This window comes from Vespa crabro, chromosome 9 (assembly GCF_910589235.1).
Source record: "Vespa crabro chromosome 9, iyVesCrab1.2, whole genome shotgun sequence".
Taxonomy (NCBI): domain Eukaryota; kingdom Metazoa; phylum Arthropoda; class Insecta; order Hymenoptera; family Vespidae; genus Vespa; species Vespa crabro.
The window spans coordinates 1973740-1997206 of NC_060963.1; the positions used below are offsets into that span (position 1 = coordinate 1973740).

Below are 23467 nucleotides of genomic sequence, written 5' to 3' on the forward strand. Positions count from 1 at the left end.
TAATGGAAAGTAAATAATTCAAAGAGAATAATTTTATAACATTAAATTACGATATTAATAACTATAAAGTAATTGTTTCTTATTGACAATATTGTTTGCATCATATTTATATACGTATTCACATACTCTCCGTTGAGGTTAATCATACGTTACGCAATTATATATTTTTTAATTTTTTATAAATAATGTGTAGAATATTTCGTGATATAATGAATATATATAAACTAACTAATGCATATTGATATTGATATTTTAAAAGAACGAGTAAATAATTTATAATATAATAATTTAATCATCTATTATTATTTATAAGCATTGATCAGAATAATTAACGTTAATAATTTATTTTTAATAATTTGTATTATTGTATAACATGTATTTTATATTTTTACAGTTTGATGGGTGCTGCCAAATCGCTTGGCTATTATATCAATAGATATTGTTTGATCATCTTATTTCCAACGATTACAGCAAGTTCTATTTATTTCGATCTAAAGCGTACTCGTTTGTGGAAAGAACAACAGTTATTTGAGAAGCAACATAATAATTAAAACGTAAACTAATCAACATGATAACTTTTAAATATCTGTTAAACGTTTATTATCCACTTATTCTTCCAATAACTGGATTTGTAATTGGAAGTTACTTAGACAAACAAGAAGATTTAAGATTAACTAAATTCAGAGATAAATCTGCTTTATATGGGAGAGAACTAGCACCTGGAGAACCACATTCATGGCCATAATTAAATTGCAAAATGTATATATTTAATGAAAATATGTATTAAAATTAAAACCTGTTAATCTATGTAGACAACTTAAAATATAGATTTAAAATTATCTCTTTGTGATTGTAATTTTTTTGTATATATGTGTATTTATATATTAGCAAGCAATATAATTACATTACATTACATTATTTGTTATATTACATGATTTTTCACTTTTAATCACAGATCAAAACTGAATAGAACACTGATCCAAATGTTACATTCAAGAAGACATACTTTTAAATGCTAAAATACTTTAAAGAATAGGTGACAGAAACAAAAAAATGAGTATAAAATAAAATAATTAAAATTGTCTAGATACACAAATTTATAGTAATATGTATAAAATAATAAAATTAAAATTCTCTTATATTATTTGTTAACATTTAAATACAATAATATAAATTTAAAGAGATGAAGAGATGAAAGTTTGAGGAGAATGTGGGCTCATTGAATAAATAAACTAATTGATATTTTTTAAGTATAATTAGAGTTACATTAAGCAAATATAAAATATCTATTTGAAGGTATAATGGTAAATATTACTTGATAAAGATTTTCAATTTTCCCTAAAGAAAATACCACTGACTACTACTATGCTAGCAATTATTAGGGGTTTGTAGATGGCGCAATAAAGTCGTATTATGATTGTTCATTTTAAGAAATATATTTCTAAAACAAAGCTTTAAACTAGCAAATCAAAGAATCTGTTGTTTATAATCGAATATCATGAAATTTCATGAAATATACGATATTAATTTTTATTTTATTTACAATATAAAAGAAATTCATTTACTTTTCAATCATATTAATAATACTAAATGCGCGCGCATATCGACTCAGCTAATACTGATTACGAAATATCTTCAGTGCTGTCTTCAGAAGGTGTCCAAATTACGAGCGTGTAAAATTGTTTATTTTTATTACAATATTGAAATACATTATTGGTATATACAATTTTGTTATTAAATTAAAAAATTTTATATAAAAATACAATTAAAAATAACTATATTTATTACGTCATATTTTTTTAAATTTTAAGAACGAGTTAGAAATGCAACATTGCTGTTACAAAAAAAAAAAAAAAAAAAAAAAAAAAAAAGGAAAAGAAAAGAAAAAAGGAAAAAAAAACAAATATATTTGGGACAAAGAAATATTTAATACATATTCATAAAAATTAATCATCAAAATTTATAAAAGTTTAAATTAATAAATATAACTAAGAATGATCTTTTATATACTAGCGAATTAAAATCTAGGATATATAAGAAAAGATGTTATTTGTTAAAATTAGTACTATTACTAAAGAAGATATATTTTTCTCATTGAGACATATGATAGGTAGAACATAGAGTGTATACGTTACTGTCGTTACTGATGGCTGTTAGTTCCCGATTGGTTATAATATGATTGCTCGACTCAGTGTCATGAAATGGCGTTGCTTTGAGATTTTGGTGGGAGAAATGTGGCGTAGGGGGTAAGTGGGAAAGGAAGCAAGAAGTAGAAAGCAAAGGCATCGATGGCAGCGTCGTAGTAGTCGGCCATTGCTAGGGAGTTCACTTCGGTACTAGGCTAGGCAAGATAAGCATCTTCTTCGTTCCCCTTGTGTCCCCCTCTCCACCATATCGTTAACGTGAAAAAACTATTTAGTGATTTCGTGTTACGATTTTGGATGTTTCTTGATACAGAAGTTTTTGAATTATAGCGGCGATATATTTTTTAAAAAATGGAGAAGAAAAAATCTGCGACACTGATCGCTGTTAATGAGGCTGCGTTACGCGCCAATCTTCTTGGGACAGTACCACGACTGACGCCAACAGGGAAAATCAGTCATGCCAAGACTCGCGTTTATACGCAACGATATCGTAAAGAATGGGAACAGATGCCGGATTTCAAAGGTATTTGTAAATAAATTATCTTGGAAGGTTAATCATCTCGTTTTATATGCTTTTTCTATGGTCTTATCTATAACGCGCGCTAAGTCCACAAAGAACATCGATTATGGAATAAGCGTTATAGAAAAAGCGGGAGGTTTTTACCGTTTACGATAGCTGCGCTTATTTTTAGAGATACAGTTGCAAAATTTTCTTCCTTTTTCGAATGAATAAAATCTAACCAATAGTCTGAGATCTGTATAATTATAGAGACAAAGCAGTTTCTCCTAGTCGTGGTTCCTTTTTATTTTCTACTATATTCTTAGTTACTTCGCATAGTTTCCTTGAAACATCATTAATGTACTTGAGTTATTATTTCTATTTTTGTTTTTCATGTTTTTATCATTATTATTATTGTTATTATTTTTTTTTTAAATAATATTATCTATGGAACTATAATATAGATCTAAAGTGGATAAGATTATTTATTATATTAAATAACATTTGTTTAAGTAACATCATTAGTTATTTTCCAATGTTACTATGTAATTATTTAAATTATACGTTTGATTAAAAGTCATACGTTCAAAGGAAGAAGGGACGGATAAATATAAATAATATATTAATTGTAATCTTTATTTACAGGATGGTTAACATCTGTAGCATTTCAACCGACACGTGCTTATTGTACTTATTGCAAAAAAAATCTTCATGCCCATCGATTATCTCTTTTGAAACATACATGTACAATGAAACATCAACGAGCAGCTTTGTCACATGAGGCTGAAGAAAAGACAAAAGTAGAGGAAGAAAAATGTGAACCTCTTGTTGAATTGGAGGTAGAAGAAAACAATGTTGTTGAGGTATACATTTGTTGGATACATTTTTATATATTTAATATAAAGAAAAGATATATTTTATATTATATTTAGTCTCTGGAAAATACACAAGTTGAAACAGAAGAAAATGAAGATGAAATTGAATATGTTGTTGAAAGATTAGATGAAATAGATGATGTAGATTTAAATGAATCCCAAGGGAAGCAACAAGAAGAAGAGGGAGAAGAGGAATATGCAGAGATTGAAGAAGATGAACATTTACATATACCATCTGACGAGGAAGATATCAAGCCTACGTTAAAGAAAGTTAAAATAGAATCCGTAGTAAGTATCAATTAATAATTTAGTCATTTGAGTTATTATATTATTAAAATATGTTAAAATACATAACTACATACAGAGATTGTTGAAAGGAGGACTTTCAGGAAAATAGCAGGGATACTTTAGCTGAAGCAATGGCTCATGTTCACGGTGAATATTTAGAAGAAGTCGATGATCAAGAAAATATACAAATGGAAATGATAGTTGAATCTGAAGATCAAAATGTAGAGATCCAAGATATGTCAAATCTCGTTAAATCTGTAGATAATAATAAAAACATGAAAGAGGATCGTGAGAATAGTAGATCTCTTAGACGCAATGCTAAGAATGAAAAAAGATCTGGAGTTAAGCTATTGGTACTTACACTCAAATAGCAACAATATAATTTGGTTGATCATTTTTTTTTTTTTTTTTGCTTTTTTTCTTATTACACATATATATTTTAGCAAGATGATGCAAAACCTCAAACAGATTCTGGAATAGTTATGGCATGTCCTTTACCATTATTGGGTACAACTTACCAAATAAATTCTTCAGTGACTGGAACACCTGGTACAATAGGGGTGCTACAACCAGTAAATACTCTTCCAATAGCACCTGCACAAAATAAAACAATTACTTTAACATCAGGTGGCAAGACGTTAACTTTAACAGGTGGTACATTTCAACCTGGTACTCAGTATGTACTCAGTAAATTAAAGAGCAAAATACCAACATTAGTTATGACGGAAAAGAAGCCTATTTGCGTCACTAGTGAGTCATTAAAAATAGAGAAAGGATCACAAGAACAATTGGTCATAGCTAGCACCAGTCAGTCATCCTCAAAGAAAGTACGTCAAATCAGGGATTTTATTTTTAATATATTAATCTATATAAACTATATTTATAAATTATATTATATATACTTTTTTAGCACGTTATTTTGAAACCTGTTAAATCTACAACAAAAAAGCCACGCGTTTCTACTCATGTAATTGATACCAGTAAAGGTATTCCTGTAGGAGGTTTACAAGTTAGTCTTTATAAACTTATGGATGGTAGATGGACATTTCTAAATGAGAGGTATTATTTTTTTAATTGTTTACTATTATAAAAATAACATAAAAGCCAATATTGGATATTATTATATTGTATATAATGAAAATACATGTTTGCAGTAATACGGGTCCGAATGGTCGATGTACAGATTTGGTAGATAATGCTAAAGTTAATTTTACTGCTGGTCGATATAAAATACATTTTGATATCGACAAATATTTCACTCTTAGAAGAATAGAAACTATGTATCCATTTATTGAAATAGTTTTTGATGTAAAAAATCCGACTGGTCATTATCATATACCCGTGTTATTGAGTCCATTTGGATACAGCACTTATCGTGGTTCTGATAGATGAGTTTGTAATATATTGTAAATATATTTCTATTTCTGACTGTATGATTAAGTTATATAAGAAAAAAAAATATATATATATATATTTGTAATCTAAGTTAGATATAAGAAAATTTTATATAAAATATCTGTATTTTATTATATTCAAACATATATAAATAATCCTAATATTTGTGATTTATTTGTAAGCTAGTAATATGCATAAATAATATTAGTTTATTGGTAAAGGTGCATATAACTTTAATAAGATAATAGGTAGAATAAGGGACAAAATATAATTTTAGATGTCAATAATATTATCAATAAAGAAACTTGTTCATATATATATGATATATATCCTATAATTCTATAATATTCTATAGAATTCTTTTATATTTCAACAAGTAAACATCGAAACTCTATCTTTCTATAAGAATAAGCTAAATAATTTATAATTTCAATAATTGTAAAACTATTTAAACAATCTTTAATATACACGGAATACAATAAACTAATATTTAAACAATAGTAGATCCGTTTAAACATTAAAAAGATGGAAACATGCGAGAAATTAAAAATAATTTTAATATAAAATTTCAATTAAAAATTTTTATCTTGGGGTTAATTATGTGCAATATCGATATATTCGGAATTTTTATTGACTTTGACGATTTCTGGATCAATTCTCTTTGGATCTCCAAGATCTAATCATTCAATAAATTTCTTCGTAGATTAACTCGTGAATGGTTTCTTATTTTTTGATTTATTTATTAGATCAGAATAGGTATTTCTTTTTCAAATGCATTTATAATTATTTGAGATTTTGAATATTTTTCTTGCACGAAAGTAATAATGAATCGGATATTCATGAGTTTTAATAAAAAATGAACAAGAAGACATTTCCGATAGATAGTTTCTGGATTACAAGTGAAACTATGCATAATTTTCTTATAATAATTAAAATATTCGCTTATAAGCGAGTAATTGTAAGTAAATGATAGATATACCATCGATTTAAAATTGAAACGCACAGAAAACTTTTCTATCGTATTTATGTTCGCTGTCATTCCTATTTATTATAATTTATTTTTATTAATTATTATTTATAAGTCTCGGGGTGAGAACCATGAGTAGGGCCCATGAGTGTAGGGCTTTGTGCAGGCTGCTGTGTAGAGTTACTTTCCTTTTCTTTTTTTTCTCCGTCTCTCTTTTTTATCTCATATTTTTTTCTCTTCTTTATCTTCTCTTCTTCTTCTCTTAAAATCATCAAGTGATCATTGAACAATATTCAATATATTCACCTCACGTTCCGAGTTCCATCGTTATCACGTGAGTTCACGTTTCGTCTATTTTTTATTTTCTTTCTCTTATTTTCTTCTTCTCTTTATCTTCTTCAGTTTGAATTATTAAGGGATAAATTCACCTGCGGTAGGATTAGTCCGACCTATAGTCGAATGTCTCGTCGATTCATCATCGATTTTTACGCGAGAATAGGGGAAGAATAAGAGAATACTGGCGTACGTGTCGGCGGGCATAAGCGTGGATTTTCGCGGGTGGAATTAAACTTCATTTGATTGCTCGTATCGTTCCAAGAACACGGATTATAGAATAAAGTCACCATTTTTCTAAGACTTACGTCTTATTTAAGTCGCGATTAAAGGTCCTATCCGTGAACTTCATTTTATTTGATCGAAAATTCGATTAGATTATTACGCGAACGTAGACTTTAGAGTCAACCTTATTCTAACACATACGGACACGATTTAAAATCTTACTAAAGATTGCGCTTTTTATTGTTCGAAATTTGGAAAGTATCAACGATCGTACTTAATAATTCGTTATGTGTGAAACTTAATAATCTTTATGTCTGGATCGGTATTACGGAATGTGGATTTTTTTTGAGTTGAGTTACCGTCAATTCATGGATCTCCAGATGCAGCAACCTCCACGTGGTGAGATCTGGGTCGGTAGTACTTGCGATGTATTGAAATCTTATTTCATACAAGTACTACCGAGCGAATGGCTGCATATTTTAAAACTTTTCCAATATCTTTTCAATATAATTCCAACTAAAGATTAACGTATTTTCATTTTACATTGCCAATTATACTTCAATAAATAAATGATTAAATATAGTAGAATTCTAAAATAATTTCTTAAAGAAATGCATAGAAAGCTTTTCTAATCGTTCTTATAGTTATTATCAAGCCCATATATTTCCTATTTATTCTCATTTACTCTTATTAATTATTATTTATAAATCTCTTAGGTAGAACCCATGTATTGGATCCATGTGTGTGAGTCTTTGTGCGAGCTACTATCTAAGCATCGTGCAAACCTCTCGGGTAGGATCTTTGGAAATGTTTCCTCCGATGTGTACCCTTAGTTGGGTTTTTTTCTTTCAATAAGGAAAAATCGAGTTCGATTTTGTTACTCCGATTTTGATGGCATGGTGCGATATTTAATATGTCGAATTTATATAACCTGAAAAAAATAACCTGTTAAATACTTAAACTACAATTACAGTCTTATATATACCTATATCTTATATATATATCTTTGTCTTTTTTGGGATACAAAATTCTTAAAATTTTGAAATAAAAAGGAAAAAAACGTGGAAACTTTGACGTTGCTTCTGAGCTTGTATCTGTTCTAATGTAATATTTAAAATGGCATATGAAATAAAATGGGTGTCATGACAGATGATATCTGATTGGTTATTTATATTATTTGCAAAACTGATGTTATTTAAAATTTAATATAGTCAAACTAAATAATTAATTATTACTACTTTTTTATTTTTGTATCTTTTTTTTCTAATGTGATTAAAATTCTGGAATCTAGAGCATGTTACTGTATGGTAAAACTTTGTAACCACAAAACATAATGTATAATTTTTTTTATTTACATTAATAATGACAACTTTAAATTCTAGTTTGAATAAAGAGCCTCTATATCTAATCATTCGTATCTTTCCAATAAACATGCTTAATGCTATTTAAGTTATGTCAAGATATAACCATATAAAGTAAGTTTAATATGTTTCATTATTTGTAATTTCATTTAAATAATTTATCAAAAATTGTGAAAATTTATATATTCGTAAAAACACCATTTCAGTTACATAGATTAACACAAGGAGAGATACGCATTTGATTTATCAACGTGTTATTTAAATGTAACCAAAATTATCGTTCTGTAAATATTTAACAATTGCTGTTATGTAAAGAAAATATATTGTACTATTGTTCAAGATTTGAGCAAGTCATTGTGTGAAAATTCATTAAAACTTGCATTTATAAAAATGCGTGAAAATCAATTGAATATAAGTGGGAAAAAAATTTTAATAACTGGATTTGGACCATTTGGTAACCATATTGTTAATGCAAGTTGGGAAGCTGTGAAAGAATTGTCTAAACTGTGGCCACAATCAGAATTATGTAACATTCAATTAATTACGAAACAGATACCTGTATCTTATGAATACGTATCTACAGAAATATCCAAACTATGGGAAGAACACAATCCTGTAGTATGTAATTGTTATATTGTATATAGCTTACTCTCCCAATAATTTGTTAATTAAGTAGTATTTAAGTTAACAGATACAATAATTAATTGTCAGTATTTTGTTTAGATCGTTATACATGTAGGTGTCTCTTACAAAGCAAGTTGCTTAACCATAGAACACATTGCTCACAGTACAGGCTATGCAAGACCTGATATAAATGGTAAATGTCCCAATGAAATATGTACTGTTTATCAAATTTTAAAAACAGACATAAATGTTAATAGACTTTGCGACAGTATTAATGAGAATTCATCAGAAAGTGGATGCAAAGCTTGCATTTCTTATGATGCTGGAAGATATTTGTGCGAATATATATTTTATCAATCATTGAATATTAAAACGCAAAAAACATTATTTGTTCATGTTCCTGATCTTCATGTATATTCTAGCATGCAAACTAGCAAGGGTTTGTATGATATTATATATTTTCTGGTTAAAACCTTAAATGATGATTAAAAACATAACGAGCATTATAGTAAAAAATGTAAAATTTTACTATTATCTTATAAAAAACAATGATACTTAATATCTAATATTTTTATCCTTAACATTTAATATAAATACATTATTGCAAATGCATATTTTTGTCACTTTATGAACCTTCTTGTTGAAATTTGGTTCGTGTCGGTGGAATATTATATCTTAGTTCGAGAAATTCAGGTTTTCGTAACATTGCAGCGACGTGTCCTAACTGTATTGTGCAATCTGGATTTAAATTTGGTGGTAACAATGTACACTCTCGTTCTAGTATACATGCCAAACCTTCCAACAATTCTACAAAGCCCATAGAGGCTGCTGCTCTGCGTAACCTGTTTACTTCCTATTTAAAGAAAGCATAGAATTATTTAAATATTTGTCAAAAAACAAATAGATGATATCTTAGACTTACTTTGTAAAAATTTTGTGTCTTCTCTGGCAATTTTCTTGCATGTCTTAATATTTTTTGAATATCAGATTGCAATCCCACTTGTCGAATCCATGACGGTGCATTTTGTGTATAACTTCTCTTTTCAGTAGGTCTAACAGGGAAAGAAACTTGTGCACCTTGAGCTGCATCAGCTGGACCTAAATTATTGAAATTACCTAACCATGGTACGATATCAGGTCCTGGTTCTAGAACCGTTAACATTAAATTTGACTTCTTTTTTGTATCTGCCCATGAATAAATAAAACCAAACCATTCATTATTCAATAAACATAGAGCTGCCATATTTTCTACCTGTAAACAATTATTTTATTAAAATATTTCTTTGTTAAAAAAAATACCTATTTAATTTAGAAATAAAGAACCTTTAAAGCTCCATGTAATAATACACAAAAGGATGGTATTTTGCCTTCATCTCCATTTTCATCTGTATCTGAATCTTCTTCCAACGATATACCTTGCATATTTGCATTTTTTTCAGTAGGCAATGGTAAAACTAAATGTCTAGATATAGCATTAGGACTACCAACATCTGCTACGGATATAAATCCACAAATTTCAATATTCTTTGATATCATTAAACCAGATATCAGTTCAAAATCTGTTTTCTTTGTATATGGCTAAAAGAAAAATAATGACTATATATTATTAAAAATTTCAGTTAAAAATAATTCTACACAAAAAACAAAGTGGTTTAATTTTCACATAAGTTATTAACAAACAAATTACCATAGGAGGTGGAGATAAAAGAATACGTGAACCTAAATAGCCACACTTTAAATAACCTTGAAAAGACACATAATTTGTTTCTGCTAGTTTTTGGAAACATACTGCAACAGAATGCTTTGTGAGAGGAGAATCTGGTACTAATATAATACTGTCACATCCAGCTAAATCAATTAGGCGTTGGTAAAGAGGTAAACCTACAGACAAGCCTGGATCTAAAACAATACATACGTATAAATACAAATGTAAAATATATATAAGATAAATATATAAAATTAATGTTATAAATGTTAAATATATAAAATTACAAAATGAATATTACCTTGAGATGGTGCAATACAAACGACACTTAATTTTCCTGGATATGGAAAAGGTAATGGAAAAGGATTCATATCTCTTGTTACATTTAAGGAATTTAACGAATCTCCCAAAGACATTGGTCCAATACCAGGATTACCATCTGTTATTAAAACTACTTGGCAGGCCGTAGTATTGCCCCATTCTGCCATGATCACATTATTAACACCATGTAAAGCTGTTTCAATGCAGGTTTTGTCACATTCCTCTATATTTTGTAACTTTGCACGTATACTATCATAGTCACGAGTAAATGGACATATTACTTCATAAAGCGATGAAAATAATACCTAAAATAAAATTCCACTTTGAAACAACCAACTGTTTCATTAAAATACTTAAACAAATTATAGGATATATTTATTAATTTTTACCAAAGAAACAAATTCCAATTTAGAATTAGTTTGTAAATAATGTAATAAGGCATTTATTCCATGAATTGCTAAATGATGCCTTGTTAATTGTTCACTTTGAGAATTATCACTATTTCCTGTACTTCCAATTGTTACAGGACGTCTCATTGATAGAGAAACATCTAATGCTATAACTGTTGGCATTTTAATAAATTCATTTAATACTTCAATTAAAATACATTTGATCTTTCAATATTGTTCTTTTCACTTGTTGCATGAAATTTGTTTTTTTTTTTTTTTATAGGTTAAGTATATAAAGTGTGTAGATACATATGCATATACGTATATATATAAAAGCATAGCTGTAAGTCAAGCACATGTATACGTATATAATACTTATATTATATAAAGAATATAATATCTTCGCATAATATTATATTATTCATTTATTATATATAAAATAGATCTTTTATACGGATATTTCAGAACTTAGCAAAATATTTTATGATTTAGCAAACAAAGTGGTTAGAATAATTTAAGGACAAATCTCTTAAGATTTAACGATAGTTCCTTCGCTTATAGTTCTTTAAATAGACAGTCTATTTTATTCATAACATATCGAAAGACATATATTGCATACAAAAAGAAGCACAAAATTAATAAAGCGATGACACATTTCTGCATGAACTGTGTTCGATTTAAGTGTACCGTAATACTGGATTTTATGTGTCAGTGAATTGTATTTTAATACTATTCCGTTTAATATGAAATACACGTTCATATATTCTTACAAAAGATTATAAGAAAAATTAGAAATTTGTATAGGGCATTTTACAGTAATATTATTTGTCAATATAATAAATCGTTCAAAAATTTTTTTATATATGTTGAATCACAACGTACGTACAACTATTAGATTAGTTGTAAACACTTTTCGAATTCATGAAGGAAATAGTAATAATCTGATCTATGGAAAATGTTATAAATCATTCAAACCAATGATTTTGCAATTTTTAGAAGAAAGATTAAAGAATAACATCCATTCTAAAGAAACTTTATCAAATACATTAAAAAATGGGATAGATAATAATGTATCTAGAACTATTACAGATGACAAGAAATATAATACATCTTTAATAGATTTAAAAAAAATTCAGAAAAAAGAGATGTTAAATGCATTAATAAATTTTATGTATCAACAGCCCGTATATGTATTGCTCCATGAAATAAATGATATTGATATAAAATTTTGTAACCTTTTAGAGGTTATGTCGTACTGCGATATTTTTAAATTATTATTATTTTTAAGTAAAACTGTATCTTATAAAATTATAGAACTGAATTTCTATATTAAATGCATAGAATTATTGCGGGAAGGAATATCAAATAATATTTTTAATAAAGATGAAATCATGCTCTGCCTTTACTTCTTTGGTTTAAGAAAAGATAAAGCAGTAAAAGATATACAAATGACTTGGAAATATGTGGAATTTGAAAAATTATCATTACTTGAAAAATGCATTGCATCAGAGACATTATTTAAATGTGGAATTAAATTAATGCAAAAGCACATAGAACATGTTGAAAAGTTAATAGAAAGCGAAGCTACATTTCTGATTAATAATTTAAATTTACTTGTACCATTATGCAAAGTTGTACGACATGCTGGAGCTACAAAAAATTTTTTTCCAAGCAATTTAAACAAAGAAATAATTAACCATAATCATAAATATCACATAATATCAGCAGTGCATATTTTAAAATTATATTCACATATGTACCTATTGGAACCTACAGTATTAAAACGGTTAGTCACAGATATAATAGACAATATCTCATCGATAAATAAAACGATTAAAGATGAATCAAATTTCCATAAGAAACAAATCTATAAATCTAAATACATAGATGGATTTTTATGGAGCATTTGTATATTAAATTACAAATTAACAGATGCACAATTATTAGAAGTTAAAAATTATGTCAATAATACACAATCTGTTATCTTTAATGAACCAAAGGAATTATTACGTATATTGTTGTCATTATGGATTCTTGGATATCAAGCAGAATTTGTATGTTATCCATTAATGATTTATAATGTCTATATTTTATACAAATGTTTTACACATAAACATATTTTAGATGATAGAGGAATGTATTAAAAGAAATATTTTTGTGGAAGCACATAATAACAAATTTTGGAAAATAAGAACTAGCTTATGTTTATTACTTCATACTATTCAAACTGAATCTCCAAATATTAAATTGCCTAATGATTTGTTTACTGAGGTATATGTAGCTATGAAGATACAGAAATCTTTAAAAACTATATGTACAATTGTAAATGGACTTTCTGAACAAATGAAACTTCAAAATATTATTATCAACTCTCCTGCAAAAGGAATATATATTGCAGGTGTTAGTTTTGATCATTCAACTTTAGGGTAATAATTTTTACTAATAAATAAATTTTTTAATTGAAATATGTATAATATTGTATATGTACGTGTTGCTATATTACTTCTGACTTTTACAGATCTTTTCATATCGATGTGTTAAATGACATCACATGTTTACGGAATTCTAAAATTCCACATGGTCTTATGAATTTAAAACTTAGACTGATCAAACAGCTTGGTTATCAGTCTATACTAGTTAATACATAATTATATTTTATATATGAAATATATCGGTAAAAAATTTTTATATAATATTTTTTATTTTTCAGATCGATGAAGATGATGTTAAGGATACAATTTCTACCTTTAAATATGTTGAAAAATGCTTGGTTGGAATACTATGTACTAAGTAATAAATATTTTATACTTATAAGAAAAAAAATTGTGTATTTATATACATATCACATTTCATTTCAGTTCTCGATTTAAAAGTCAACAAATATTAATTTCATAAAAACTATGCGAGTTAGATCTAATAAAATAATAATATAATATATAGGCTTTTTACATGAAATTCGAGAGGTCTCATAAATAATCCTAAATTAGTTTTAACAAGAAAGAATAATATTTAAATATAAAGAGATCCATCTGCTGGTCCTAAATATCTCATAGAAATCAATATTACATCAATCAAAGTCCATACACCAAGCCCTCCAAAACTAAATAATTTGCCAATACCTTCTTGCCAATGTCCCAAATAGAATCTGTTTTGTTATTAAATATAGTAGTTATTTTTATAATTATCTATGTTTCTAATATCTTATTATATAAGCAAATTAAAGTATATAAAATTACATCGTTAATAAGATAATAATATTAGAAGTTAAAGTTACCTATCTGCACCAAAGCCTCCTAAAGTAATGCTCAGTATCAAGGCGGTAGACCACCTATATCCTACCGTCCAATTGCATCGTAAATTTTTCATAAATTTCCTTTTTCCCAAACACAATACATTACTATTAACTGTACAATTTGTTCTAAAAAAGAAGTATGCATTTGGGACAAACGTTTAAGCCATTTAATCATCTTCTTCTTTTAATCTAATATACCTGTAATATTGTTGAGGCGATGCTACAGAACTACATGAATTCTTTAGATGACATTGATGTTCCCAATGTTCGGTTTGATAACAATAACGACATATATATTCTTTTTGAAAGTTTTGTTCACCCTAATTACAAAGAAAATGAAAAATGAAATTACAATTAAATAGACTTATAGGATAGACTGTTATTTGATACATACTATACAATCAACGTATTCTGCTATAGTACAATTTGCAACATAAATTGCTCCATAAACGCAATTAAGATTTAAATTACATTTTAAACATTCTGCTCCTAAGTCAGAACACGGTACTCCGACTGGACACAAACCTGAGATTTCTTCCTACGGTAATGCTTACAATTATAAATCATATATTTATACTTCTTGACGATTATATATATTTTTGAATAAATTTTTATATATATATATCAGACAAAACTTTACCTTTCTACTACTATAAGCAGGCGTAGAATTTGCATTAGATTCTTTTAACGCATAACTTATTATACGATCTGTAATATCAAATAACATACAAAGTAACTGTTTTACAATTATTACTAAACTACAAACATTATATCCAATTATTATATTAAAATAAATCATTCCTTACAAAATGATTAATAATAATAAAAAATATGCACGAAATCATTACCGTATTTACCATTACCATAACACATATGCACTTCTTTAACAATATGTGATAATAATGCAAAAAAAATGAAAATAACGTTTTTTGAATTAATACGAATTACGTTCATTCTCAAAAAAAATATAGTTTACTTTTGTAATGTATTATAGATCAACAAATTTGTAGATATTGAATTTATTTGTACACATATCATAACGTTGTTTGGCTTAGATCGACCTGTCTTTCTAAGTATTCATAAACAGAGATTAGTCAAATGAAGGGGACGAAAAAATTTAACTTATGCGATATATTTCAATTTAATATATAAAAGAAAATTACATCTCATTATTAATACAAATGTAGATAATTAATATGTTACGATATTCTATATATTATCTTATTTACATTTAAAATAATATAAGAAGTGTATAAAGTATAACTTGAATATAGCTTGCAAATTGTAGCTTTAGATGTATGCTGATTGGATGTAAGTTTATCGCATAAGAGAAAATAGCCAATGATTGTTAAGAAAATATTGTTTGTACTCTAATGTATCCAATCACAAAAGAATTTTGCCTATTCCGTTATTAATGGCCTTGCTATACGATTGAATACACTTAGTTTCGTACAGTGCTTTGTTTTGGCACTGACTGAACTAACTACAAGTTTGACCTTAGCTACAAACTCTTCTAACTAGAAGTCTGTGATCTTGGTAGGAGTCGATATTATTACATCTATACGCGTGTGTGCAAAATGTATTGTTACTGACATATATATTTTTTCATATCCATATGTTGGTAAGCTAGAAAATAATGTATGACACGAGGAATGCCGAACGAATGACAGTAGGATTAACGAAGGTTATGTTATTATATAGTTCTCATTTTATTCATTTATTTCTTGAGTCGATACTCGTAATATAGAATTTTTTTCAACATAGAAATATAAGAATTTTGCAAAAAGTGGGACAAGATGGAGACAAGGCCTTTTCTTCTGGATGGCTCATGAAACCAAAGTTGCCATATTTGGCGTTTTATACATCGTACGATTTTTACACATTTGAGCATTCACGTTATAACCTTACAAGGAAAATATTGTGTTATTTATTGATATTCGTGTGCGTATATATATACAACATACGTATATATATGGTGTGTGCATATATATATATACACATTTATATATATATATATATATGCTGCTTGTGTATATACAATATATACATATATAATATATATATATATATATATATATATATATATTTCATATATATATATATATGAAAAGTGATGTGATATGTCTCTCTTTTAACTGTACAATTTCGTATTAGTATTTTCATTAGAAGAGCTATTCATGTACATATATTTCTATTACTTTTGTTTACATCTATAATATTAGTGAAATAAATGTGTAGAAAAGGGATATTGAAGAAGTTATTTAAATTGAAGAAACAGTAAGCTTTTCTCTTTTTCCATAAGATTTACAATTGCAGAAAATCTGTTACAGTTGGCAGAAATTTTATCATTATTTTTGTGCTACAGCCAAGGAAACATGGATTAATCACAACAATTAGAACTAACCCAATATTTTGTTTAAAACTTCATCGTTTATGTTACAGTCATTTTATTATCATCTTGAGAATAGAAGATTATTGTGCATTTTAGAAATGTTTTCAAAAATGTTTCAACATTCGTTCAATTTTCAATGTGAAATTTTATTAAATTATAAAGAATTGTTTATTTTTTCATTTTTACATAGTCACTATTTTCTTATGATGATAAAGAAATAACGTGCAATTGTTATTGATATTTAATTGTTAGACTTTATGAGTATCACTGTTAACACTATATAATAAATTATTTTGATTTGCGGAAGAATTAACATTTCATTATATATTAAATAAATATTTATATTATATAGGCGTAAAAAGAAAATGAAGATGAAACGAAGTAAATCATTATCACCGGAACCCTCTAGTAGCGGTGAATCGAAAAGAATAAGATATGAAGAGTTACATCCGCATTTGCTTGATTTTTGTGATGATATTTTATTAAATATTTTGAAATATTTAAACCCTCAAGATCTTATGGCATTGAGCTTGTAAGTTATAGCAAATAATAATTGCACATTTTTATTGAAAGTTATAGAAATTATATTGTTTTATTTCTATCGAATGTAGATGTAATCAACGTTTGGCACAAGTTACGCGCGATAGAACCTTATGGAGAAAAGTGGATTTTCGTGCAATTCCCATGCCTCTGAATGATTTAGAAAAATATACAAAATTCTTTCAACCAATGACAACTAATGTAGCAATGCGCGGTGATTTACATTCCAACAAGTGTTTAGGACTGACACCAAAATTTTTTGATACCATAAACATACATTGTGGTCAGCTGAAGGAGTTAGTTATAGAAGATTATTATATAGATGGTGATGAGGTAAATATAAATGATGGATATTTTATATATATTTTATATCTATATCTAACTTCATTATTAACTTGTATATTTTTAGGTTGAAATAACAGATTTTCCAAGAACAATTGAGAAACTTTCATTGAAAGGATGTGAAATGGGTCATTTGCAAAGTAATAAGTCATATTTCTTTAAAATCGACCTTCATATGCCTAATTTAACAGTAAGATTCCATATTAATTTTAATCTTTTTTTTTTTTTTTTTTTGGGGGACAAATTTTTAATTTATCTGTCACGTTTGATATTTTTTTAATGTATAACATATTATATATGTGTATTTATTTTTAGTGTTTAATTTTAAGTAATTGCCAATGGTTCATGCCACATTCTCTATTAGTAATTAGTAAAATATCAAAACTTAAAGAACTCAGATTGAATTCTTGTCATCGTTTGGGTGAATGCGTGGCTTATGCCAGTTTGGCAACCAGATTTGGATTTAAAACATTAGAGGTATTTTTTATATTTTTAAATATAATAATAATGTCTATTATATAATATATTTCTATTATATAATATGTGAATAATGAATTTTTGTTAAATAATTAAGACTTTAGATTTACGAGATACTGCACTTGGAGATAGTGAAGTTAGTTGCTTTAGTAGTACTAAAACTCTAACGCATTTATATTTGGAATGTCCAGCAGTATTAAGAAACACTGATGCAGGAAATTTTCGGCGACCTGTACTCGAAGATGGAAATATCGTTCAAGTGAGATATTCTTTTAATTTGTAAAATTTAATATTATTTGATTATTTCTAATTAGATTGTGAGATATTAATGTTTCTATCTTATTCAGTTTTTAGTTGAAGGTAATTGGGAAAATTATGGTTTTCAAAGACGTTTAATCTCAGATAGAGCAATTCGTGCCATAGGGAGTATCGCTAGAAGAGTAATTCATACTTCTCCGCATGGGATTATATTTTTAGAAGAAGAAAATCAAATATTCAACAATCCACTTCTTAAAACATTAGTCGTTAGGTAGGTAAATTGATATAATTTATAATAAAATTATTTGTTATGATTAAAAAATAATACATATTTACATGTACTGAATATGATTTTGTTTTTTAGGAATTATCCACGGGTTTCAAATTCTAGTCTTGTTTATTTGGCAGAACATGTATTAAGTTTAGAGCATCTTGATGTAACTGGTACATCTGTTACAAGAGAAGGTGTTCAAAAATTCAAATCAAGGAGACCTAATGTAAAGATTGTTTCTTCATTCGATGATACGTAGTTACTCTTCATATATGTTTAAGCATTTGTTGTGTATGAGTGTTCGATGTTTTGTAACATTATTACAATTAGCTTCAAGTGTTTAATTTTCTGTCTACAAAGGTTGATACTGCAACAATAATTAGTAATGTATTTACAGAATAATTATCTAATTATGTAAATATATCTTCTCTTACAGCTATGAAAATGTATTTGAATCTTACAAGAGTACATATAATAATTTTAAGTAGGTAATATTAAAAATTTATATCTTTATTATTATCAAATTTATATGAAAGAATGGTTCATATAATTTCTTTTTTATTTCTCAAATTTTTTAAATTTATTGTGTATATATAAATATAGATTAAGCTGTGCACATAATCCCTATTGTAATAAGCATTTTTAAAAAAAACTATCATGTTAATAATATAGAACAATTTTGATGAATTATAGAACAATATTATCCATTTAAATATTTCAATAATGCAAAAAGCACGAAAATGTTTAGGATACGAAATAATTTGTACGAAATATCATTTTATTGAGGATTAAAAAAGAAATGATGATTATTAATGGGATAATAATAGAAAAATAATAAATTCAGATCTCATTTAGCACTGTAGATTAAGATAATTCCATATGTAAAGTATTCATAAATATTATGATTTTTATGTAACAATAAAATGTGTGTGTCACAATAATAATGATTAATATATAATAAATTTTGATAATATGCGATAATTAATAAATCACCATGATAATAAATAAATTATCAAAATGTAAATATCACAATATATTCATATATATGGATGTTATAAATAAATTACAAAAATAAATATACATCTTAAGTAGTAATGCGCATATTTATTAATTTTTAATAATTAATTGATCAGATTTTTATCATCATGTGACACAATATAAGTTTCGTCATAATTTTACGGAGAAAAGAATAAATTTTAATTTTTGATAAGATTTTCATTTATCATAATACAAAGTATTTTCATTCGTATAAAGAAAAAATACATTGAGATAAAGAGACAGTGATAAAACTGGTCTGGCTGCAAATCATCGTGACTCGACTAGTTTTAATAATCTTGTAGCATCCAGCGTAGTACCATATAATTTGCAGTATCTCACGGCAAACCCGTCAGTATCATGAATGATGCACGAGAGATCACATCATTGAAAGTGAGTAAGCGATTACATTTAATTTATTTAAGTTGATTCTAATGGTAGGAAGAATTTTTTTTTATCATTTTACAAATCGATTTAGAAACAAAGAAAAGTTAATTTTTTTAAACATTTCAAAGAATTAGTAAAATTTAGTTTAAAAGAAAAAATTGATAAGATCTAAAATATATGCATAATATTATAATTTTTAATATATTAGAATATATGCAACTGTAATAAATGATACGATATTGAGTTTGATGCAATGTTTCAAGGCCATCGTACATTTTTACGACATATAATACTATATACTTGTATATAGTATTAAATATTATATACTAGTTTTAAATGTATTTATGTGTGTGTATTTTTCTTTTGTTTATATATATATATATATATATATATATTTCTTTTTTTTTTTATAGATCCTTGTAACGACTTTTTGATTGTTTCGAGAAATCAATAAAAATTGAAATGGCTACGACTTTCGAAATATTTTGCACAGTTGTTGCAATTATCTTAGGATTATATTATTACTTCACGTCAACTTTTAATTTTTGGAAAGAACGAGGAGTAGCAGGACCAAGGCCATATCCAGTTATAGGAAATATCGGAAAAACGTTGTTGGGAAATATATCTATGGGAGATTATTTGAAAGAACTTTATGATAACCCTGAGTTCAAAAATGAACCATTAATTGGTATATTTACAAAGAGGACACCTATCTTAATCGTAAAAGATCCTGAAATGATTAAGGACGTCCTTATAAAAGATTTTTCTAAGATCTCAGATCGTGGAATTACTGTATTCGAAAAGGTATTAATATGTATATACATATATATATATAATATATCGCAACGTATAACTATAAATAAGATGATTCATATAACTATAATAATTGAAAGTTCTAATTCATTGATTAAAATTAGAAAAAAATGGTTTGAGGTCGACTACATATTCATGATCATGTTTCTTTTTTCTTCACAAGTGTAATAATGTTTATTATTAAATTATTTCCTTTAATTGAAACTTTTTTTTTTTTTTTTTTTTTTTTTATTGCATACATCGAATCATCTCATCGTACCGCTTAAAAAAAAATCTCGACAAAAACATCAAGGATCGAGAAAGAATTAATTCGCGAGATATTTACAAAAAATTCGTGAATATTGCAGATAATCTAGAATCATTCATCTCTTTCTTCTAATATTATTTTATAATTTCAAGCAAAAAAAAAAAAAAAAGAAAAAAAAAGATATAATTGAAACAAATAACTAAATCATCTTATATATAAGTACATGATTTATATTCATTAATTATCATTAATATCGTAAAAAACATGGCGATCTCTTTTTTTTCCCTTAGGTCGAACCGTTATCGCAACATCTTTTTAGTTTGGAACCAAAAAGATGGCGACCATTAAGAATTAAACTTTCTCCAGTTTTCACTTCGGGTAAATTAAAGGAGATGTTTAATTTAATATTAGAATGCGGTGATCATTTTGAAAATTATATAGAAAAACTTGTGGCAAAAAACGAATCGATCGAGTGCCGTGAATTAACAGCTAAATTTACTACGGACGTTATCGGTAGCTGTGCATTCGGATTAGAAATGAATTCGATCGCCGATGAAGATAGTGAATTTCGTAAAATGGGAAGATCGATTTTCGAAGTTAATATTTTAAATATAATACGAAATAAAATTAGAAATATGGCACCGCAGGCTTATAAATTAATCGGCTATATTCTCCGACGAGATGAAGTCACGAAATTCTTTCAAGGATTAATAGTAAATACTATAAATTATAGAAAGAAACATAATATCTTGAGAAACGACTTTGTTAATCTTCTTATGAAATTGAAAGATGATCCAGAAAAATTAAACGGCATTGGTACGTATTTTACATACGTGTTTTTTTTTTTTTTTGCATTCTAATCATTTATTTCACTTTGAAAAAAAAATATCTTCACTTGAGAGAGAGAGAGAGAGAGAGGGGGAGGAGAGGGAGAGAAATAATAATTAATTATTAATACTATAATTAACTTATATTCTAATTTAGAATTCACAGATGATCTTCTCGCTGCTCAAGCTTTTGTATTTTTCCTCGCGGGCTTTGAAACATCGTCTACAACAATGAGTAATGCTCTATACGAATTGGCTCTGAATCCTACGGTACAAGATAAGTTACGAGAAGAAATTAATGAAGAATATAAAATAAACGGGGAGACATTAAAATATGAAAATATTAAAGAAATGACTTATTTGGATCAAGTATTTCGCGGTAGGTATTTTTTTTTTTTTTTTTTAGATCATTTCTTTTCCTTTTTCAAATATTATCATATTCTGTATTTAAGTAAATAATAATAATAACAATAATAATAATAATAATAATAATAATAATAATAATAATAATAATAATAATAATAATAATATCATTCATTTAGAAACTTTAAGGAAATATCCACCAGTAACATTTCTCATGAGGAAAACTATATCGGATTATACGTTCGAGAATCATAAAGTTACAGTACCAAAGGGTATGAGAATTTGGATACCTGTTTATGCGATTCAACGGGATCCAGAAATTTATCCTTCACCGGATGAATTTAAACCCGAAAGATTTAGTCATGAAATTGAAAGTACAAGACATCCAATGTGTTATTTACCTTTTGGGGATGGTCCAAGAAATTGCATTGGTAATTATAATAAATTAAAGTGACATCCTAATGGATTCATCTAAATTCATATTTCAATTAAAAGTATACAATTGAAAATAATTGTATTGTACTTTTTTGTTTTTAGGTGCAAGATTTGCCTCTTATCAAAGTAAAATAGGATTGATAAAGATACTGAGGAAATTTAAAGTCGAAACTTGCGAAAAAACACCGATTCCTTATATAAATAATCCAAATGCATTTATTTTAACTCCACTGAACGGAATGTACCTCAAATTAAAAAAAATTGATGAAAATAAAAGTTAAACAACATGTATATCGCGTTTTGATAATAAATACAAACACACACACACACACACATATACATTTAAAATTTAACTTTCGTTCGTTACTATATCAATAGAATTATTAATTATTAAAACAAAAAATATAAGATTATTATTATTATTTATATTCATTTATTGAAAAATAAAGACTAATTTTATTATTAATATATTATTAATTACGATTTAAAATTAAAATATTATCATAAACAATTAAAATGTTATTACTTAAATAATATTAATTAATTGATTAAGATTTGTTAAATACAAATTTAATAAAACATTATATTTAGATAAAATTAATAACAAAATATAATAGATTAACCCATCGTTTAAACATTAATCTATTAATTTGTTTAATTTT

At 26.6% G+C, this 23467-nt stretch overlaps 7 protein-coding genes across 21 annotated transcripts; 5 read left to right on the top strand and 2 right to left on the bottom strand.

Moving 5' to 3' along the window:
• Positions 1–2272: 2272 nt before the first annotated feature.
• LOC124426444 lies at positions 2273–5519 on the top strand. 7 transcript variants are annotated; one of them, XM_046968129.1, is made up of 7 exons: positions 2273–2667; positions 3289–3506; positions 3576–3806; positions 3899–4159; positions 4250–4633; positions 4717–4865; positions 4961–5519. In XM_046968129.1, exons 1-7 carry the CDS (start codon positions 2496–2498, stop codon positions 5196–5198), a joined length of 1653 nt encoding a protein of 550 aa, XP_046824085.1. In that variant the 5' UTR covers positions 2273–2495; the 3' UTR covers positions 5199–5519. The 7 variants fall into 7 exon arrangements, with proteins under 7 accessions (XP_046824085.1, XP_046824087.1, XP_046824088.1 ...); XM_046968131.1 differs by having other exon boundaries at positions 3908–4159; XM_046968132.1 differs by having other exon boundaries at positions 3289–3482; positions 3896–4159.
• A 1792-nt stretch (positions 5520–7311) lies between these two features.
• On the top strand, positions 7312–9270 carry LOC124426551 (pyroglutamyl-peptidase 1). Of its 4 annotated transcripts, XM_046968360.1 has the most exons (5): positions 7991–8033; positions 8109–8201; positions 8294–8351; positions 8428–8705; positions 8811–9270. In XM_046968360.1, exons 4-5 carry the CDS (start codon positions 8478–8480, stop codon positions 9198–9200), a joined length of 618 nt encoding a protein of 205 aa, XP_046824316.1. In that variant the 5' UTR covers positions 7991–8033; positions 8109–8201; positions 8294–8351; positions 8428–8477; the 3' UTR covers positions 9201–9270. The 4 variants fall into 4 exon arrangements, with proteins under 4 accessions (XP_046824315.1, XP_046824316.1, XP_046824318.1 ...); XM_046968359.1 differs by lacking the exon at positions 7991–8033 and adding an exon at positions 7312–7625 and having other exon boundaries at positions 8294–8705; XM_046968362.1 differs by lacking the exon at positions 7991–8033 and having other exon boundaries at positions 8104–8201; positions 8294–8705; positions 8811–8904; positions 8969–9270.
• On the bottom strand, positions 9215–11456 carry LOC124426548 (integrator complex subunit 14). The gene is made up of 6 exons (XM_046968350.1): positions 11127–11456; positions 10718–11042; positions 10399–10610; positions 10035–10289; positions 9634–9963; positions 9215–9564 (listed from the first exon to the last, which is right to left on the bottom strand). The coding sequence occupies exons 1-6, from the start codon at positions 11307–11309 to the stop codon at positions 9337–9339; spliced, it is 1533 nt and encodes a 510-aa protein (XP_046824306.1). The 5' UTR covers positions 11310–11456; the 3' UTR covers positions 9215–9336.
• A 73-nt stretch (positions 11457–11529) lies between these two features.
• Positions 11530–13949, top strand: LOC124426547. The gene is made up of 4 exons (XM_046968349.1): positions 11530–13180; positions 13251–13552; positions 13645–13762; positions 13837–13949. The coding sequence occupies exons 1-4, from the start codon at positions 11990–11992 to the stop codon at positions 13918–13920; spliced, it is 1695 nt and encodes a 564-aa protein (XP_046824305.1). The 5' UTR covers positions 11530–11989; the 3' UTR covers positions 13921–13949.
• On the bottom strand, positions 13935–15615 carry LOC124426550 (TM2 domain-containing protein almondex). Of its 2 annotated transcripts, none has more exons than XM_046968358.1 (6): positions 15276–15615; positions 15059–15126; positions 14813–14956; positions 14617–14738; positions 14401–14544; positions 13935–14271 (listed from the first exon to the last, which is right to left on the bottom strand). In XM_046968358.1, exons 1-6 carry the CDS (start codon positions 15370–15372, stop codon positions 14136–14138), a joined length of 711 nt encoding a protein of 236 aa, XP_046824314.1. In that variant the 5' UTR covers positions 15373–15615; the 3' UTR covers positions 13935–14135. The 2 variants fall into 2 exon arrangements, with proteins under 2 accessions (XP_046824314.1, XP_046824313.1); XM_046968357.1 differs by having other exon boundaries at positions 15267–15612.
• A 215-nt stretch (positions 15616–15830) lies between these two features.
• LOC124426549 lies at positions 15831–19643 on the top strand. 5 transcript variants are annotated; one of them, XM_046968355.1, is made up of 8 exons: positions 15831–15954; positions 17163–17342; positions 17422–17683; positions 17760–17882; positions 18008–18169; positions 18267–18428; positions 18517–18698; positions 18792–19643. In XM_046968355.1, the coding sequence occupies exons 2-8, from the start codon at positions 17176–17178 to the stop codon at positions 18955–18957; spliced, it is 1224 nt and encodes a 407-aa protein (XP_046824311.1). In that variant the 5' UTR covers positions 15831–15954; positions 17163–17175; the 3' UTR covers positions 18958–19643. The 5 variants fall into 5 exon arrangements, with proteins under 5 accessions (XP_046824311.1, XP_046824307.1, XP_046824309.1 ...); XM_046968351.1 differs by lacking the exon at positions 15831–15954 and adding an exon at positions 15961–16359; XM_046968353.1 differs by lacking the exon at positions 15831–15954 and adding an exon at positions 15961–16284.
• A 332-nt stretch (positions 19644–19975) lies between these two features.
• On the top strand, positions 19976–23096 carry LOC124426812 (probable cytochrome P450 6a14). Its single transcript, XM_046968950.1, has 6 exons — positions 19976–20126; positions 20534–20924; positions 21471–21996; positions 22165–22386; positions 22550–22801; positions 22908–23096. Exons 2-6 carry the CDS (start codon positions 20583–20585, stop codon positions 23084–23086), a joined length of 1521 nt encoding a protein of 506 aa, XP_046824906.1. The 5' UTR covers positions 19976–20126; positions 20534–20582; the 3' UTR covers positions 23087–23096.
• The last annotated feature ends 371 nt before the right edge of the window (positions 23097–23467 follow it).

Coding starts and splice junctions, on each gene's coding strand:
- LOC124426547 (XM_046968349.1), top strand. CDS start 11,990: ATGTTGAATCACAACGTACGTACAACTATTAGATTAGTTGTAAACACT. Junction 13,181..13,250: donor TTGGATATCAAGCAGAATTT/GTATGTTATCCA, acceptor AACATATTTTAG/ATGATAGAGGAATGTATTAA. Junction 13,763..13,836: donor TTGGTTATCAGTCTATACTA/GTTAATACATAA, acceptor TTTATTTTTCAG/ATCGATGAAGATGATGTTAA.
- LOC124426812 (XM_046968950.1), top strand. CDS start 20,583: ATGGCTACGACTTTCGAAATATTTTGCACAGTTGTTGCAATTATCTTA. Junction 20,925..21,470: donor GAATTACTGTATTCGAAAAG/GTATTAATATGT, acceptor TTTTTCCCTTAG/GTCGAACCGTTATCGCAACA. Junction 21,997..22,164: donor AGAAAAATTAAACGGCATTG/GTACGTATTTTA, acceptor ATTCTAATTTAG/AATTCACAGATGATCTTCTC.
- LOC124426550 (XM_046968357.1), bottom strand. CDS start 15,372: ATGAACGTAATTCGTATTAATTCAAAAAACGTTATTTTCATTTTTTTT. Junction 15,127..15,266: donor TTATGGTAATGGTAAATACG/GTAATGATTTCG, acceptor TTGATATTACAG/ATCGTATAATAAGTTATGCG. Junction 14,272..14,400: donor GGAGGCTTTGGTGCAGATAG/GTAACTTTAACT, acceptor ATAACAAAACAG/ATTCTATTTGGGACATTGGC.
- LOC124426444 (XM_046968128.1), top strand. CDS start 2,496: ATGGAGAAGAAAAAATCTGCGACACTGATCGCTGTTAATGAGGCTGCG. Junction 3,507..3,575: donor AAGAAAACAATGTTGTTGAG/GTATACATTTGT, acceptor TATTATATTTAG/TCTCTGGAAAATACACAAGT. Junction 4,160..4,249: donor GATCTGGAGTTAAGCTATTG/GTACTTACACTC, acceptor TATATATTTTAG/CAAGATGATGCAAAACCTCA.
- LOC124426551 (XM_046968359.1), top strand. CDS start 8,478: ATGCGTGAAAATCAATTGAATATAAGTGGGAAAAAAATTTTAATAACT. Junction 8,706..8,810: donor GGGAAGAACACAATCCTGTA/GTATGTAATTGT, acceptor TATTTTGTTTAG/ATCGTTATACATGTAGGTGT.
- LOC124426549 (XM_046968351.1), top strand. CDS start 16,247: ATGAAACCAAAGTTGCCATATTTGGCGTTTTATACATCGTACGATTTT. Junction 17,343..17,421: donor GATCTTATGGCATTGAGCTT/GTAAGTTATAGC, acceptor TATCGAATGTAG/ATGTAATCAACGTTTGGCAC. Junction 18,699..18,791: donor CTTAAAACATTAGTCGTTAG/GTAGGTAAATTG, acceptor TTTGTTTTTTAG/GAATTATCCACGGGTTTCAA.
- LOC124426548 (XM_046968350.1), bottom strand. CDS start 11,309: ATGCCAACAGTTATAGCATTAGATGTTTCTCTATCAATGAGACGTCCT. Junction 9,964..10,034: donor TATTACATGGAGCTTTAAAG/GTTCTTTATTTC, acceptor AATTGTTTACAG/GTAGAAAATATGGCAGCTCT. Junction 9,565..9,633: donor AGACACAAAATTTTTACAAA/GTAAGTCTAAGA, acceptor TTCTTTAAATAG/GAAGTAAACAGGTTACGCAG.